Source organism: Pteropus medius, unplaced genomic scaffold, assembly GCF_902729225.1.
Source record: "Pteropus medius unplaced genomic scaffold, Ma_sr-lr_union100, whole genome shotgun sequence".
NCBI classification, from domain to species: Eukaryota; Metazoa; Chordata; class Mammalia; order Chiroptera; family Pteropodidae; genus Pteropus; species Pteropus medius.
Window position 1 is genome coordinate 3762999 of NW_024354503.1, and position 19147 is coordinate 3782145.

The 19147-nt window shown below is 40.9% G+C and overlaps 1 protein-coding gene across 1 annotated transcript in view; it reads left to right on the forward strand.

Moving 5' to 3' along the window:
* Window positions 1–9320: 9320 nt before the first annotated feature.
* CLIC4 (chloride intracellular channel 4) overlaps window positions 9321–19147 on the forward strand; it is a 60094-nt gene continuing 50267 nt past the window's right edge. Inside the window, exon 1 of the mRNA XM_039854546.1 lies at window positions 9321–9583. Within this exon, the coding sequence (XP_039710480.1) occupies window positions 9512–9583 (72 nt within the window). The 5' untranslated portion in view covers window positions 9321–9511. The remainder of the gene's footprint in view (window positions 9584–19147) is intronic.

Below are 19147 nucleotides of genomic sequence, written 5' to 3' on the forward strand. Positions count from 1 at the left end.
GAAGGTTCCACCCTGACTGCCAGACTCCGTGGCCCCAGTGATGTTGATGTAAGAGGGCTGGATCGTCTTCCTGGCTATTAGCAAAAGGAAAACCAACCAACCCACAAAAAAATTGCTTCAAAAGAGAGAAGCTGTAAGACGAGTCTGCCACCTCAAGTCACTCAAAAAGGAAAGAAAAAAATCCTAAAATTTCAGCTGGGGATCCAGCTTTTCCTCCTCTTGGATCCCTTTGGTGTTTATTTTAATTAAAAATACTTTCAAACTGCCAGAAAAGTTGCAAGAATAATACTCAGAGCTCTGAAATACCCTTTACCTAGATTAACCATTTGTTTTTTTGCATTTGCCACATTTATTTTCTCTCTCTCGACAGATATTAGACAGATATAGATAGAGATGTAGATAGATAAATAGGTAGATAGATATAGTTACATATATAATTATGGGACATATATTATTTCTGAACCACCTGAGAGTCGATTGCAGATATCACACCCCTTGACCCCATAATGCTTCGGTATGTATTTCCCATAAAAAGGCTAGCCTCTCACCTAACCACAGTACAGCTATGAAATTCAGGAAATTTAACCTTCATATAATACTTCAATCTACTATCCATATTTTTGTTCTGTCAATTGACCCAGTAATGTTCTTTATAGTATTCTTTTCCCTCTAGTACAAGATCCAGTCCTAGAGCATGTATTATGTTTAATTGTCATGTCTTTTTACTCTCTTCTAATCTGGAATAGCAACCTGCCTTTCTTTGCCTTTCATGACATTGAAATTTTGAAGAATACAGACTAGATATTTTATAGACTTGTTCAGTTTGGATGTGCCTGATTTTTCCTCATAATTAGATTCAGGTTATGCGTTTTCAGCTGGAAATTACAAAACTGATATTGACTGCTTCTCAGGGTGTCACTTCTAGATGCTCCCGATGTCTGTCTGCCTGAAAAGGGTGATATTCCTTTTGATTTCTTAGTTAAGAGGCAGTCTGATTTCTCCACTGCATAACTTACAATTTCCCTCCTGGTAAGTAATAAGCAATCTGTGGGGACACTTTAAGGTCATGTAAATATCCTGTTCCTGCTGATTTTTGCAGTGTTTATTTCTGATCAGCAGGAAGAGGTGCCTCACCCCGTTTCAGTTTCTTTGTCCTTGTCATCCTCCCGTACCCGCCCCTCCCCACCCCCAGCCTTGTGGGACTAGGATGAGGCCACTCTTAGCATACTATGTCAGTGTTATGTGGGGCTTGGAGATGCTCATCCACCTTGGGAGCCCTGCCGGGTGACTCTAGGGACTCTGGTCTCTGCCTTGGCAGGGTAAATCCAGCAGTTGAAGGGTCTGGGTGGGTTCAGAAGAAAGGAGACTCATCTGAAAATGAAGATGCAAACCAGATGGGGAGAGGGGGATTGGGGGGAGACAAGCTTTGGGCTCAACTCTCAGGACCCTGATCATGTCTGTGATCAGGTAAGGCTCAGGTAAGGCTGTTGTCCTTCTGTACCCACTGTGGGTACAGTGTCCACACAAAGACTGGCAGTCCTGGTCCAAGTATGAACATCGCAATAGAAAATGTAGCTCTGTGTGAGGAGAATAGCAACTGTTTAATATGGGAAACAAACCAACCAACCAAGCCGGGGCCTCCAAGTATCACCAAACCGTCACCAAGTGAGAGAGGTGGACCGCCAGGGTGTGGGACGCAGCTGAGAAAATATGGACTTGCTGCTTTTCCTTTTCCCCTGCTTGTGGGTCTCCGGCTGCTGAGACTCTGGCACAGCTCAGGGCTGGGGAATTCGTTTATTCTTTTGAAGCGTGAAGGACACTGCTCGACTTTGAAAAAACACAGTTGCCTGCTTGAATTTCAAATAGTTTAACGCCGCCTCTGCTACCTAGCTGTGATCTATAGGGCTGATTGTTCAGGCCTCAAAGTACCAAATAAATGAACTGTGAACATCCAGGGATAGAGAAGAAATGTCCTTATTCAAGTCAAACTTTGGCTGGAAAGGATTGTTGACTTTTGCTCTGATGTTGCAGGGAAGCAGCTGGGACGGGGTCTATCACCCTTGGGTTCTCCTGGGGCAACAGCTGGCTGCTCCTGCACCTTTAGGCAGTAGGAAATGGGCACCTCATCTGAGTCAGCTCTGGTGGGGACCCTGTGTGGTGAAAGCTATTTCTCTAGGTTGGAGGCCATATCCGTAATCTTAGGTCAAGGGCCAAAGGGCAGAAAAGGCACCTATGGGAAAACTGCTGAATGCAAGGCACTGCCTAGAATGAATGTGGGTGATGGATGGGAGGGGGCAGGACAGTGTAGTCAAGTACACCATCTGAAGCCAGAATAGACTTGGGTTTAAATCCCAGCTCCGCTGCTTACTTACCAGCTATTTGACTTGGGCAAGTGATTTCATCTCTTTAAGCCTCAGTTTCTTCCTCTGCAAAGTGGGGAGCAATAATAATACTCAACTTGAATTACAAGTATTAAATGAGATTGTATATGCAATGTACTCATTCAGGCATTTAAGTGCTCAATAACCTTGTAATAATAGTGTAAGTTCTAATAATAATATTAGTGTTGATGACGAGGACGGTCATTATTATTTCTGAGCCTCCAGGCTGCTGTGTTAGGCTTGGCTAGAAAGTTGGAGCTGGAGAGGAGGTGGGAGTGGGGCTATGAGCCAAGGGAGCAGTGAGTGGCACTGAGCAGAGGCCACCAGGTACAGAATAGCATCATCTTGGTGGCTGACTCCACTAGCTCCTACCGCTATTAACAGCTCTGTTTTCAGCAATCTCACCATCATTTTTAATGACCGGGTATTATTCTATTATATAGATAAACTGTGTTTTATTGAAGCAAACAATATTTTTAATAACTGTAGAATATTCCAATGATTTGGTTGAATCATATTTTGATAGGGAAGCAAAGCGGCGTATCTGAATCAGAACAGTCTTTAAAGATAGAGATCTTCAATTATTTACTCAACATATTTTGAGCGTCAGCTTTGAGCCAGGCCCTGTGCTATGGGCCACTCATACAAAGGTAAAGAAGATAAACATGGACCTGCCCTCACAATGCTTATGGTCTAGAAGGGGAGACAGGCATGTAACTGGACCTGAGTTTAAACTCCTGGCTGTATGATCTTAAACAAGCCACACATCTTCTCCGAGCCATAGTTTCCTCATATATGGAATCTCAATGTAGAAGTTACAGGCACAGTATTCAGCCAACAAACATTAGTTCTCTCTTCTAATGATTAGTAGTTTTAAAGTTGTTTTTAAATTCTTTTGCCTTTATGGATAATATTCTCCTAAACATCATCTTTTTTCTTGGGAAAATTTCTGTTATCTAGCTAAAGAGGTTTTTCTAAACGCTCTGCTACTCTTCAGTGTTCAGTAGGCAGAGAAGTGGACAAGAGCCACTGAATTATTGGCAGGAGGTTTCAGGAAATAAGTCACCAAACTGTCCACATTTTTGATTTCTCATCTGCCTCTTTTATTGTTCCTCTAATACACCAAGAACATTTCTGCCTCAGTGCCTTTGCACTTACTGTTCTCTCTGCCTAGAGCACTATTTGCCCAGATATCATACTCACTTCCTTCAGGTCTTTACTCAAATGTCATCTTATTAGAGAGGTTGTTCCTTTTCCCTGCCCCCAACATCCCTTACTCTGCTTTATTCTTCTTCATAGCTTTTACTACTCTCTGACAGGCATATTGGCCTGGGTATCAATTTGTTGTCTGTCTTTCCAAATAGAAGTAATCTTCACGAAAGCCAAGATGCTGCCTGCCCTGGGCCTGGAATAGTGGCTGGCACATAGTAGGGCCTCAATAAAAATTTGTGGCCTGAGTGAATAAAGAGATCAAATGAAATGACTCATAATACTTATAATATTTGTTAGTGTCTAGAAACAGCAAAAAGTATTCAAACAGAAGAAATAATAATAATAATTGGAAACTTAATACAGTACTTTATTTGGGTGGTAGCCACCGAAGATCTTGGCTGGGGTGTCTGTAAGTGGGGGTTGGGGTGGGGGAAGATGTGGTTCTTCTCTTCCTAGCTGCAGCAAGAGGCTAATGGCCTCCACAGGGATCCAATCCAATTAAGGCCCTGGCTCCAAGTCAACTCGGGTTCCCTTCCTGGCTGCAGCAGCTTCCAAGTGACAAAATGAAACCTGTAACTTTCTCGAGATGAGACAGTCTCCAGGCGAGCAGGGCGGAAAGGGGCTGGGGGTAGGGTTTCTGCTCCCTGGGGAATAGATCTGCACTGTGTCCAAATGGTTTTAATATTCTGTGTGTGTGTGTGTGTGTGTGTGTGTGTGTGTGTGTGTGTGTGTGTGGAGACAGAGACAGAGAGAGAGAGAGAGAGAGAGCGCGAGTGAGAGAGAGAAAGGAGCCTCCTCAAGACCAGTCCTCGAAGGGATGCAGATGGATGCAGTGGAAAAGAGTGAGATACAAAGCAAGGAGACATGAGTTTTTCTGCTCCCACCCAATTGTATGACAAGGCAGGAAACCAAGATGGCAGGGAGGATAAGCCCTGCCTGAGATCACATTGCTCCCTCCTGCAGAACTGGAAAGGTGACTGTCCAAAAGTTTAGGCTTAATTGTACTTTAGAATGCTCTTTCAACTGTTTTTTTTTTTCGCTTTTTAAAATCAATTTTGGATAGGTAATATATATTCATAGGACAATATTTTAGAGTTAAAAAAACTAGTATAATATAGTAAACGAATGTACACCTCTGTGCCCAGTGACCCAGGTACCCTCTCTGTGGGTAAATACTGTTACCAATTTCTTGTGTTTCCTGCCAGAGAGAAGTGCGTATGTAATATACAGTATGAAAAGATGAAATACAGGTATACAAATGTGATATACAGGCATGCAAAAATAATATAGGGGTATTACCTTAAATTATATAATGAAAGAATATAGAAAGGCCTAATTGAATGAGTTCGAGTCTCTCTATCCAAGAATAGATTATGCCTCTCCATTTAAGCATTTTCAACATTTTTTCGAGAGTATATATATTCTGTCATATACATATATGTTTCTCAAAAGCATTAACATTTTTTCAAATGAAACTTGCACATATTAGTAAGATGCTTTCCTATTTCTCAGATATGTTTATATTTTTGGTTGCTTTTAATAAATGAGGACTTTTCTTCCATTATAGTTTTTAACTGGTGGGGCTTCACAGAAAGGCACTGGTTTCTAAAAAACATATTTACTTTAATCACTTTCATGAGGTTTCTTATTGTAGGTAATAGATGTCCAGCTGTTTTTCTTTGCAACTAATGTTGAAGACAGCTGGCCCAGTAGATGCTATGCCCATGGATGTTTTGTTAATAAATTTTTTTTGTTAATAAATAGTAGCAACAGCTAGTCCCTACAGAGCACTTATCACATGCCAGGCACTATTCCAAGCACTTAACATAGATTTACTTATCAACAATCCTATTAAATATGTACTATTTTTAAACCCATTTTACAGAGGAGAAACTGAAGCATGGAGAAGTTAAACAAGTTATCTGAGCTAGCAAATGACAGAGTCAGAAGTAGAACCCTAGTTGTCTGACCCCAGAGCCCATTTACACAGCACTTCACTCTGCAAAATGGAATCGAGACAGTCAGCCAGCAGCACTACAGAGGGATAAAAGCCAGGTCTCAAAAAAAGACAGGTTTTCCAAAGGACAAGATGATGTCTCCATAAATCCTCCCCTGATGAAGAAGCAATTATAAACAAACACAAACCACCCGGCTTCTCAGATTGGGCGAGCAGGACCCTCCAAAGAGTATGCCAGGGGTACAGGAAATCATAGCATAAATATGGCACATCCACTCATTCCATAAGTTTTTATTGTGTATCATGAGCTGTTCTATGAGCTGGGAATATTAGCCATAAACAAAATCAAACAAGATCCCTGGAGTGTAGCAGCTGGACGCCGGTGAGGCAGAGCCGTGATGCATGGAAGCTGGACCCCCAGGAAATGAAACAGAAGATGCATGAGGATGTGATCTCCTGCATATGGAACTTCCTCATCTACATGGTCCTGTTGCGAGTCACTTCATTTATCTTAAAGAAATTGGACAGCATATAAAGATTGGGCATCACATGTGACTGCATAATATGAAGAATCTGGTTACAGTTTCTACTCTGCAAATCAATCTGCAAATGACTAGGCCTAGAAAGACATAGAGACTCTTTGAATGGACATAAAACTTCTACTTGTTAAGAACAAGTTTGGCTCTGGTAACTGATCTTCATAGCTAAAATATAAAACTATTTGGAAAGTGTGGAAGATGTTTTGTAGCCATAGTATGCCCTTCTACCTGTGATAGTCAACCTCCATGAATGTTAGTATAATTGTAAATAATGTCAAATTCCATTTTCTAGCAAGTATTAATTATATAAGGGAATTACGCCTGCAGTGGCACTGTCTTGTCAGTCATTTCTATTTACCTTTTTCTTCTGTCTAGAGTATATTTTGTGAAGAGCTCCTTATGATTAGTTATGTTTTATGGAAACCAGCATACGACAACAACATTTATGCACGGGATCATTAGTCTATATATTTTAAATAATTGTACCAATTAAGAAAAAAAAAATCCATGCCCTCATGGAGTTTATGTTCTATGTGCAAATATGCATAAAGGATAATATGCAAATAAATAAGTAAAATATATGTCAGAGGGTGGTAAGTGTTATAGAGAGAAAGTGGAGGGTGGAATGAGATAGAACAGGTTGTAATGATGAATAGGATGGCTTTTGGAGAGAGTTCTCTGAGAAGGTGGCATTTGAGCAATCCGGAAGCAGGCAAGGGAGTGGAAATTGCAGGAATTCTGGGGAAAGAATGTTCTATGGAGAAAGAATAGCAAGTGCAAAGGCCCTGAGGCAAGGGTGTGTTTGGAATGTTCAGGGAATAGTAATGAGGCCACTTGGCTGGGGTGAAGAGCAAAGGGGAGAGTGAGGAGAGATGAGGTCAGAAAGGTGTGTGTGTAGGGGAGAGAGGAGAACACATCTCCACCCATCTTCGAGATTAGTGTGTACTGTTATAAAAAAATACGAGTATAGAATGCAAAATATGCATGCTTTTGAAGGTCGAAGATGAGACTTGAAGGCTATGTACTTCTGGACCCTTCCCTGAATAAACATTGTCTAGAGTATATTTGGTCAAGAGCAGACCAGCTCCACCCTCCACAGAAGTGGAAATTGGGAAATCCTGGTGTGAGTGACTGACCAGATTTCTAAGCAGAGGCTCTGTGTCTGAGCCTGGGAGATCATCATCACTACCTCAAGGCTCTGTGGAGGACAATGCTGCCAGCTTCCTCCCAACTAAGATCTGGGTTTAGTCAATGAGGCCTAAAGATCCCTGGTCTGCTCAGTCTTTTAGGCCCTGGTTATCTTTATATTTTTGTGCCGGGAGGCCAGCTTTGGGGCCTGCAACAGATACCGCAGTCAATATTCCCTGATTCCAACTGAATTTTCATAAACCCTCAGGCATACATCCGAAAACAACCTTGAAATGGTATTTTGCCTCAGGGCAAGTCTGGGGCTTTCTTTGAGATTCCATTTGATCTTTTAGATCTGGATCTTCTTGGATCTCCTTTGACCTGGTTCACCTTTTTGGTTTCTTTTCAGGCGTGGGGGAAGGGGGAGGCTGGAAGGGAACTTTGGTATACCTTGTGATTCCATGTAAAACTAACACTGGGTTCAGAGTCCAGCCAAGCATTCAGTTTGTTTTCTGCTCACATCCCCATTTAGGGGGAAGACTCCTGGTGTTATTTTTTCAACAAACAAGCTGGTCATGGAGGGAGTTCAATACGATGTCATCCCAGCCTATAGGGGTGAACAGGGATAGTACAGGGCCCAATGCAGTGATAACAGCCATCACTGACTGAACAGGACAGTGGCAAGTTCCAGTAATTGCCCTCCCTCTCATCCGCTTTCTTGATAATGAAACTGAGGCTTAGAGGTTTAGAGGCCTGGAAATTTCAGGACAATTTATCCAGAACATGTGTTCCTTAACCTATGGGGCCCACTGTCTCTTTATTAGAGTCTCTAAACAATATGTGAGCAACCTGCATTGGTCTGGGAGAGAAAGAAACTGCAGGTTTCATTGATTTTTATGCATACATTTAATTTTTCAAACATTAAATCATCCATGAAATTTACTGCTAAGTGAGGATATGGAGACAAACTCCTACGTTTGGTCTTCCCAGGAACCATTCAACCTAATGCGGGAAGTGGGAGAAGCTGAGTCCAGCATTAAAGAAAGTCAGAAGAGGGAACAAATAACTTGCTTCCAGAGGGGGTGACATGTGCCCAGGCACTCAACAGTAGCAAACCTGGACATGGTGTACCAGGTTCCTGGCTCAAAGAATCCCTGCTCCTGTTCACAGTGCAGTTTTTCTGGTTTGAGGACCCCTACATCAAAATTGTCCTGGTGCTCGTTAAAATGTGCATTTCTCCTTTCTCTAAAGTAGAATCAAAGAATTGGATAAAGCAGGTTTGGGTGTAGCACCCAGGTGAATCTGATGCACATTTAAGTGGCAGGTGAATGGGGGAAGCAAATCGGTCTAGGCAGGAACAGCATTGACAGTAGTTTGGGAGTCCCGTGGCCTGCAGACAATGAGGTTGCAGTTCAAGACTAGGCTCTAGGAGCAGAGGGATCCTATCCCTACTGTTTATCGCTCCAGTTGGGAACACAGTAGGGCTTCATAAATATGTTAATACGCTAGCTCCCAAAATAGAAAGTCAAAGGGAAAAACGAAGACATCGGAGGAGGGAAAACGATGTGTTTCTAAGGGGATGAAAACTTTCCAAAAAGTTGTTCTGGAAAAGGCAGCTCCGTCTAACAGAGTTGGGGAAGAAGCTTCGGTAAAAGGGCGGTGAATCCTGGGGGGCTGCAGCTGGGGAGAGGTCAGAAGGCGTCTTCTCGCCTCTCCAGGCCCGCTGAAGGAATGAGATCACCTGGTGCAGCGCCAGCAGCAGCTGCGTGGCCGCGCCCGCGCTGCCGCGGGAGGCAGTGTCAGGCTCCGGCCCCCGAGGGAATTTTCTCTCCCGCTCCCTCGGGAGGTGGGCTCGGAGTCCCTCTCTCTCTCTCTCTCTCTCCGGGCGCCAACGCCTCGCCCCCGAGCCTGGGTCACGCCCCCTTAGGTGCCTCCTGGTGGTCTGTCCTCCGCCCCTGCCCAAGGCCTCGCTCGCGGAGGTCCGGCTGCCGGGTTTCCTCCAGAGAGTTAAGGGACGCTGGCCTTGGCCCCGCCCCCAACGAGGTCCCGGCCCCGCCCCCGGGCCCCGCCCCCGGGCTCCGCCCCGCGGGGTGAAGCGGCTCGGGCTCCAGCCGTCTCGGAGTCGCGCGCGAGGCGTGGGGTGGTGCTGAGCAGCCGACGCTGAGGCGAGCTCGACGCTGGGACTGTCCAGGGAGGCGCAGCTCAGCGCAGCGCAGCGGGAGCCCACGCCAGAGTAGCCCCGGAGCAGAAGCAGCCTCCGCTACCACCGGTTGTGGACCCTAGCCGAGCCGGCCATGGCGTTGTCGATGCCGCTGAACGGGCTGAAGGAGGAGGACAAAGAGCCCATCATCGAGCTCTTCGTCAAGGTGAGCGCCCGCCCGCTGTCCCGCCCGGCTTAGTCCCCGGCGCCCGCCCGGCTGCACCGGGCGGCGTCCCTGGGCGCTCCTCAGCCCCTGCGCCCCCGCGCGGCGCCCCGCACCCGGGGCTGAGGGAAGCGCTTGCTCCTGCGCCCCCGACCCATTGTCTCGGGCCAACCCGCGCCTTCCTGTCGCCGAGGCCTGTCTAGGGAGCGGGGGGTGGGACCGGGACCCCCGAAAGCCAGCGCTCCGGAGCGGCGGTCACCTCTTCCAGCCGCGCAGGCTCCGGTGGATGCCAGACAGTGGTCCCGCGCCTGGGTGGAACGAGCTGCTCCTCCTCGGGCCCCGGAGTTCCCCAGGACCGGGTTGAGGGTGGGTCTGTCACTCCTATCACCCACCCCCACCCTGGCGACCGGCCCCAGATCCTCCATCCCACCTCTCAGCCCTCCAAGTCCACTCCCAGCCGGGGAGCCGGAGCCTCCAGTCAGTGGTGAGGTGATGAACTGAACTTCTTTGAAAGGTTTCTGAAAGAACGTTTCTCTCTTCGCTGGTATGAAACTGTAACTTTAATTTTTAATGCAGTTTTAATTTTTTTTTTTTTTTAAAGAGCAGACATTCCTGGGCTCCCGGAAAAGCCCGAGATTCCCAACTTGGGTTTTCCTGTCTTAGGTATTTTACCACCATCTGGTTTTCTTGTTTCTCAAGTGCAGAATGTTTTGTATGATGCAACATTTTGGCTGCTCCCCTCGGTGTTGCTGCTTCGGGAAAGATTGTGTGTGCCCTTTTGTTAAAAAACAAAAACAAAAACAAAAAAAAAACCGGCCGACGAGGGAAAGAATTCATAACTTGCTTGTGCCTTAAAGGATTGATTTCTCCTCTAGTCTCTTCAGTTTTTATATCTTGGAACTACCTTATTTGCTTACAAAGAGTACCTCTGTCCCTTTTTTTGTAATAATTTTCATTTTAGCAAAGGAGAGTAGAAGTTACTAACATCTGGATCCAGCTGCCTCCCTCAAAACTTCTTTAAAATTCTCGAGATTCTCTTAGTTACTTTTAAGCAGGCTCATTCAAAGCTAGGCTCTGAATTGAAAAGTTAACAGAAATCCAGAACAATTTTGTTCTGTTTTTCCTGAGTTTTTATTTTAAAGAAGGGAAGACATTGAAGGGTGTTTTCGGACATGGAGAGGACTGATCTGTGAGTGATCAAAACTGTGCTTGTTTTAGGATTTTCTTTCAGTTATCTGTTTTAGAAACATTTTAGTCTGGGGAACTGAAGCAAGAGACTGGTGTAGAACCTCCAGAATATCTTCAAAGAGTCTGTTACTTTGGATGGCAGATACAGTACACTGAGGTGCAGGGAATGTAGGAAGGAGCTGAAATGAAAGGAAGAGGAGTGGAAGGCAGCATGGAGAAGGGTGAAGGGTGGGTCAGAGATTAGTATTCAAAATGTTTTACTGAGCTAGGAATAAAAAGGAATTTCCATAAACTCAGAAACAGTATATCTACTAAAAATCTAAAAAAAAAAATGATACTTAATTGGTGAAACTTCAGAAGGAGCATTAAATTAAAAATCTGATAAGGATACTGTCAGCAATGGTTTCTTTTTAGTATTGTACTGGCGGTCCTAGCCAATACAATAAGACAAGAAAAAACAAAATGTATGAATTTGGAAGAGATCAATGCTTAATGCCCTGTTTACTATATTAACCCTTAAATTAGGAAGGGCGTGGCTCATTGTTTCCTAAATTTGAGTCACTCGCATACCCCCTTCCCAGTTTTTCATATTTGTGTTAGATGGGTATTACTAATTACTCAATACAACCTTCTTTTTAAAAAACATAGCTTTACCTTAAGCAATAATATTTGTGAAACTATGGATTAGGTGTGATGATTATATTTCTTATAAATATATGATAGAAAAATGTTTGTGAACCAGCTAAAAGCATCCTATTTACCACTTGTTGTAAGCCTTTCTCATGGGCCTTGGTGGCAAAGAACCAGAGTTCGGGTCACAGTTCTTTTCTCACTGGTTGGATTATACTCTGGGTGAGTTGTTTTTTCTCTCTGAGACTTATTTTTCAGTTTGTGAAGAGGTGAAATGTTTTCTGCTGCTATGTATAGCCAAAAATTTGTACTGATATAAACCAGAGTAGTTGTTTCAAAGGGCAAAAAAAGTGCCAGATAAATTGTGGTAAAGAGTATTTTTCATTTCTTCTGAAAACCTATGTGTGGGAAATGCAAATGGGAGGGAAATACCCTTATAAATATAGTTATTTTGAAAGCAGTGAGGGGACAGAGGCCTGGGTTCTCCGGTGAGATGTGTTAAACAGTGTTATTTACTTTGCTAAAAGATACCTGTTTGTAGTAGAAAACTGTTATCTACACTTCAAGCACAGGAGTAAAAAGATATTGAGCCTATCTGTTTAAGTATCTTTAAATTTAAGAGAAATCTGCTAGGGCCTTCCCAACTAATGCGACTGGACTCAAAGCTATATCTCTTTCTTTGTGAATATTGTTTTTGGAATTATTTGCCTATGAGCCCAGTGACTCCCCATCACCTGTATAACAGCATTTGTCCATTTTCGTCTGTTTACCCCAACACTGAGAGGATAGGACACATTCCCAAATAGTAAAAGAAGCTTATAAAGACAGTCATCCACAACAGTTGGGGATGCCCAATTTCCCATTCTGAGGGACCTGGTAGGTGTATATATTTTGGTAACACCAGCCCCAGTGGGGAACAACCAACCAATAGGGTGAAGTTTAAACCCTTTAGCAAGGGCATAAGGTCTTACCTGACCGCTGCCTGGATTTGTAATCCAATTTGTCCACTTAACTAATTGTTGTGTTCCAAGACACATTACTTAAACCTCTCTGTGCCTCATCTGCACAGTTGGAATATTAATAGCCAACCTCATGGGATTAAATTAGTTAATATATGTAGCATGTAATAAGCTTAGAAAAGTGTCTAGTACACAGTATATAAATAAATGCTAATTGTGTGTTATATTTACATATTTATGCAGTTCCCCCTACTAGATAGACAGTAAGTTCCTTGAGGGTAAAGTCTGTATATTGTTCTGAGTGCCTGGAGTATAAGGGAGTACAAATAGTTGAAATGAGATTGTTTCCTTCTTTCTGACCATTTGCTATCAATGTATGTCTGCTATGCTTTGGAATCGGGAACTACTATACTTAGATCCTGATGGTCTGAGTCTCAGACCTTGGTCCTTCTTTGCCTGGACTCCAGTCTCCAAAACTCCATGTGATTTTATCTACTCATCATGTTTCCCACCTCCATTATTTATTACTTCTAGTATTTTCATGTATTTACCATAATTAACCAGTATTTCTTCTTGGTTATGTTCAGAATTTGGAAACCAAGATTTCTGTATTGGGTAAAAGTAAATATTAACTGTTGAACCACAAAACGAGAAGTTGAAAAGAGACTGGATTTTTGAATTTTCCTTTTGCTTGTATAAACCCAACTCCTATGGACACTGCTGCCTTCCCCACCCCCCACTAGTAGCTTTGGTATGATGTGATGATATTCCTGATCTTTGTTTAGGAAGAGTCTCTCTGCAGATTTCACTTTTATTAGCCGGAATCTAAACTTGTTGGTGTGCCATTTTGAATTGGGGCAATCACTGTGGATAACAGTCACTAAGCTGGTAGGATTGGGGTCGTGGGTAAAAATAATAATCTTGTGCAAAGTGACTTAACATATAAGACTAGCTATTTCTTTTGAGTGATTTGGCAGGAATTTTAATGTGCTTGGACCCTGGAGCCAGACTACTTGGCTTGGATCTGGCTTCCTGTGGTGTGTCAGGCAAGTTCATAAATTCTCAGTATCTTAGTTTTCTGACTCTAATATCAGGACAATAATAATAATTTTATAGAGTTACTGAGGGGATTAACTGGTAATCTATATGTATTAATCAGGGTATTCTAAGCTGCTGTTATAATCCACCCCAAACAATGGTTTCTATAAGATTGAAGTTTATTTTCTTTCTCACCTAGCAGTTCAGTTGAGGTGTCCTAGATGTTGGTGTGGCTTTCCTTCTTAGAGTTATATAGGGATTAGGGCTCTTTCCAGCTTGTTTTTTCACCAATCCCCAGAGTATTACCCTCTGAGTAGTCAAAGCTGGTGGCAGAGAAGTCCTGATTGCAGCCAGTGGGAGGTGGAGAGTATAGAGGAGGCACATCTCTCTAAAGGGCCCCAACCAAGTTCTACCTGTCACTTCCTTTCCTATTCCACCAGGGAGAACTTAATCGCATGGTTTCATCTAACTGCAAGGAATGCTGGGAAATATGATCTAGCTACATACCACCCTATGTAAAGCATTAGAGATAGTGCTTGGTATACAGTAAACACGTATTTTTTGTTGCCGATGATAGTATATTCTTAAATATGGTCTTCAGTAGTAAGATTCAGGGGATTCTCTAAATCCTTGAAGTTACATAAAATATTCTGTATGAGTCTTTTATTTCTCTGCAGATTCCTATATAGCCCAAAGGTTAAGAACTATTATTCTAAGAATATAAATGGTAGCATTCTGATTGTCAAGCATAATTCATATAAACAAGGTATAGAAGAAAGGTTTGGGCTAGATGATCATTAAAGTCACTTCTATATGATTATCTGTGACTTAAAGCATTTACTGGCATAAACTAAGTGCCTAATACTGAGTTAAGCACTATGGAAGATATCAGAAATTATTAAACATTTCCTATCTTTAGGTTTATAAATTTTATTGGAAAGAAAACAATACAAGACGGTACATGCTTAAGGAGTCAAGTAAGGTTCACATTAAGTTGGGCTTCGAGATATGGGGAAAGATGGAAGTAGGCTTGAACTTGACCTTGAAAAAGTGGGAGAAATAGGTGGATCAGGAATAGCCAAGAATGGGAATGTTAGTTGTGATAATCATTTGTAAATTCCTTATGCAAGAAACAATACGTAGATTGATTTTTGAACGTGGAAGGAACCAGGAATGATTCAAATCCATAGGGCCAAGGAGACAAGTTATTTAAAAGTTGAGGATGAGACTTTTAAAACCTAACCTAGGTTTTTGCTAATACATACAATATTCCTAGCCTTGTTTATTCTAACAGCACTTCTCTATTTTTTTTGACTGCTGTCTGTTCAACAACTTCCAAGTGGCATTTGTGAAGGTGCAAATGGATCATACAGATGGGTAAACTCTCAGCTGTTTTTCCAGCATAAAGTGGGAGTTCTTTATGTTTTGTGTCAAGGGCAGGCTTTAACCTCCTTTTTTTTAAACACACACACACACACACACACACACACACACACACACACTCACACACTCACACACACACAAACACAAAATGAAATACATTTTCTATAGGAAATGATGCTGAGAACTTTGTTCTGATAATTGAACAAAAAACTAACTCAACATAAGTACAGTGTTAACTTGGGTGTAATTGCTTTGCCATTTATTTTGAGGTTTCCAGAGGGGGAAATTCAGGAGATAGAAATGAAGGCGAAAACATAAGGTTAGTGGGAACTCTATTGCTCTGTTTTGTCTGAGCTGTTCCTGAAGATCTAACGATGCTACTCTTGGCAAAGGCCAATGTGATAATTTTGGTTAAATGTAAAAATCTAAGAGAAAGGAACCCAAAATGAGGAAGAAACAGACTTCTGAGCCAAGGGGACTGAACACATGAGAAGCCTAACACAGTATGAATAATAATAGAGGCAATGAGGACCTGGCTGTCATTATAAGTCACATTTGGTTTTGAAGGATGCTTACAGAGATGCCTAGAAGCCAGTTAAAGGGTGATGAGCAAGACTTTCCCACTTCCTGTTTCTCAGTGTTCTGGTGTCTCCTGAATGGGGAATTAGTGAGTCCATCCATAAAAGGGAAATGTGTTAGACAGGATGGGAAGTGTGATTAAGACGTGAATTAATATTTCAGTCAAGTAAGGGAGTAAGTTAAGATGGGTTTGCCCATTTTAGAGGCCGTAGTACAGAATGGAAAGGGAGTTTCTGATAAAAATAACATTTAAGTCATGATTACAAACCATCATAAGTATGATTTAACAGAAATCTAAATTTAATTCAGGGCATCAGTTTGTGAATTCTCTTGGAACTTTTAATACTGTTGTCTTTTTGAGACTTGGCTTTTATCCCTCAGTGCTCAATATCAAGTATTGCTACAAGGAATATCAATTAGCCTTATTTGGTTTCTGTTATTTTCCTTTATTTAAAATATAAAACCAAGAGACTGTATTAGTCTAAATTTATTAAAATAACAACTTAATGTAGATAAATAAGATTATTTGATAGTTATGCCAAAGATGGGCTAGGAGCATCTTAAATATTACCGTTGATATTTTGAAGAAGTAACAATATTAGAACCAGGGTCAGGTTCATCATGCATATGTTTTGTTTCATAGATATCTACCCCCCCTCCCCCGGGTTTTCTTGAAGCTAAATACAATGTGATTGTAAACAAGGAGAAAAACAGGTTTTCTTCCCCTTTTTTTGTAATAAAATTGTTACTTCCAACTTTACATGTGAAATAATTCATTCTTATGAAAAGGATTTAGTTTTCATTATTATACAATTGTGAAAATGTCAATCATCTGTAACTGAAGTATTGAAATTTACCACCATGCAGCATAGCTATTTATTGGTATGCATGAGAGAAGACAAAAAGAGAATCTGAACAAATATTGGAGAAAACAACATCAAACAATTAGACGAAAACTGCAGTAATTAAGAACTTTTAAGGATATGTAAGTTCTATGCATGTTTTCTTCCTTTAACAACCAGTTACTTTATTTTGGATGTGGAAACCAGGTGGTAGATTATTGAGGCGAAGTTCATTAAAAACTAAAGACAACCAAATTAGCTTGTTGTGCTGCTTAGGAAAGTGGAAGAGTGGTAGCCAGGAGAGTGGACTACATAGACTAATCAAGAGAAAAAGAAGGTGTTCAGACGTAAATGAAATTTTGGCCTTGAATATGCCCAAGACTGAAATGAAAATTTTTCAAAGACATAAACTTATGAAGAGTGTGAAGTTTTATATTACTTGATGTTCTAGGTTATAGCATATTTTAGGTTACACGGGAATCTAAAATTTTGGTTTAAAAATGTTTAGGGCTTATTGATTCTTAATTAAATCATGTCAAAAGTATTGTTAGTCGTCAATATCTTAGACGTTATTTTTTACGTTTGTAATTATCAGCAGGACCGTTGATTGCAAATATACTTAAAAAAAGCTTACCATAAGTAATAGCTAACCTCCAAATTTGAAAGGTAAGTTCTTTTCTGCTTCCTAGTATAGTCATTTGTATGTATTATGCTCTTTTAAAAATGTTTTATTTATAAAACACATGTTTATTGTAGACAACTTAGAAAATAGAAAAACGCAAATAAAAATCACTTATCCTTTCTTCTAGAAATGTGACTAATGTTACTATTTTGTTATATGTCCTCGTCTTTTTTTAAATAAACTTGTGAATTATTGATGAGAATTTATGTGTAATATTTTAATGTTCCATATGACAGCGGAAGGAATACTTGGATAAATGAAAAACGAAGTCCAATCTAATATGAAACATGTATTAAGTGAGTTGGTTTTAAGAAAAAATATTTAAGTTTCATCAAAGAAATTCAGATTGTATCTGGATTTATATTTTTAAACGGCACCAAAAGAACATTTACTCTGTGTGATCTTTGCTGGAGGAAAGCAAGCTTTTATGTTGTGAAATCTGCCAACACTTAAAATTGCTCATAGTATATTTAAATGGTTTGACGTTATGCCCTCCCTTTGTGCTCTTTAGCAGAAATCTGTTCAAAAAATTTTAATTTTTTTAGTGTTAATTTTCTCCTTGAATAATCTATGTAGTAGGTAAGATATGCCCATTTTATAGTTGGAGGATATAAGATACAATCTTTGCTTTGAATAATATAGGGATCATGATAGAAACAAACAATTGAATACTTTCTATACACTGAGTGCTGGAAGGAGAAAGGAATGAGAACAGGTCCCTGTCTTCAGTGGACAGTCAGGAGAGTAGATAAGCCATGGTATATGATAGCTTTTTCTGTAGAATACAGTGACTTTTTGTTCCATATGCTTTTTAAAAATCTAATTGTAGTAAGACCTTAAGAATCTATTTATGTGGCAACCTAAATGAGATTTTTGACTTAGAAATGAGGGAAATGTTTATGTATGCTAACAGATGAAGGGTAGTTTGTTTACTGAATCTACTAAGTGTGGTATAGTAGCAATTGTTTAAAGAAACTTTCATCTTTTTACTCAATAATTGTGTTATATGCTATCATTTTAATCTACCTTAAGTAAAACTGTTACTTCTTGTCTCAAATCTTAAATGGATCCTACTTTCTCTGATTGTTTATTAGTTACAAACTCCTTGATCTGGAATTCAGAGTCTTTCAGATCATCTCAATTTGTGTTTCTAGTCTTATTTCCCACTTTAGCAGCAGATTTACCTCATATTCTAGCTAGATTGGTCCTGAACATGCCCTGTACTTACTTCTCTGCCTTCATGGAAGATTTTTGCTGGTATTTCTTCATCTGAAATATTTTTGGCTTCTTCAACCTTTCCCTCTGCTTCCAATTTCTGTCTGCCAGAATAATATTCTTCTTTCATGCAGTCATTTAACAAATATTGAGGCACTGGTCTGGTGGCTTGGATACATCAATCGTCACTGTGGCATTTATATTTAGTTGGTGGAGGCTAACAATTAATATATGTCTACTAAGTGATAAATGCTATGAAGAAAAATAAAGTAAGGTAAGGAGTATAGAGAATGATAGGGGGCGTTATTTTCTCTTTAACAGGACATTCTGGTAGCCTTTCAGAGAATAACATCTATAGAGGAAGGCAAGGGCAGAGGCAGGGAGACTAGGAGGTCATTTAGTAATTTAGGTAAGAGATGATGGTGACTTGGGACTAAGGTGAAAAGTAGCCTGTTTCTGGATCTATTTCTAAGGTGGAGATAAAAGGATTTCCTGATGGATTGGATGTAAAATGTGAGAGAGAGGAATCAAAGATGATTCTGAGATTTTTGTTCTGAACAGCTAGAATGATGGAATTACCATTGAGATGGAAAGGCTGGGAAGAGCTAGTTTTGATGGAGAGGAGATCAGAAGTTTAGTTTTTGACATGTTAAATTCGAATGTGTTAAGACCTCATGGAACCTATTTATTTAGTGGGAGAAGCTATATTACAGGAATACACAAAGATAGTACATACTTACATTAAGGACAAGAACAGGATGTCTTGAGAAAGAACAACAGGAAACTCAATTTAGATGGAAACTCAGTGGGGGCTTCTCTGAGAAAAGGCATGTAGGATGAATAGTAATTAGGAGAATGAGGGGGTAGAACATTCCAGGCTGGAGGACTCAGCATAGGTAAAAGCTGGACATAAATTCAACAAGTTGAGAGTGTGCCTGAAATAGAACAAAAACGAAGTGTAGAGTAAGGAATAGATGGGCCACATCATGGAGGTCCTTGTACATCATGTGAATTTTGCCTTTAGTAAAAAGAGTAGTTCTCAAAGGGTATA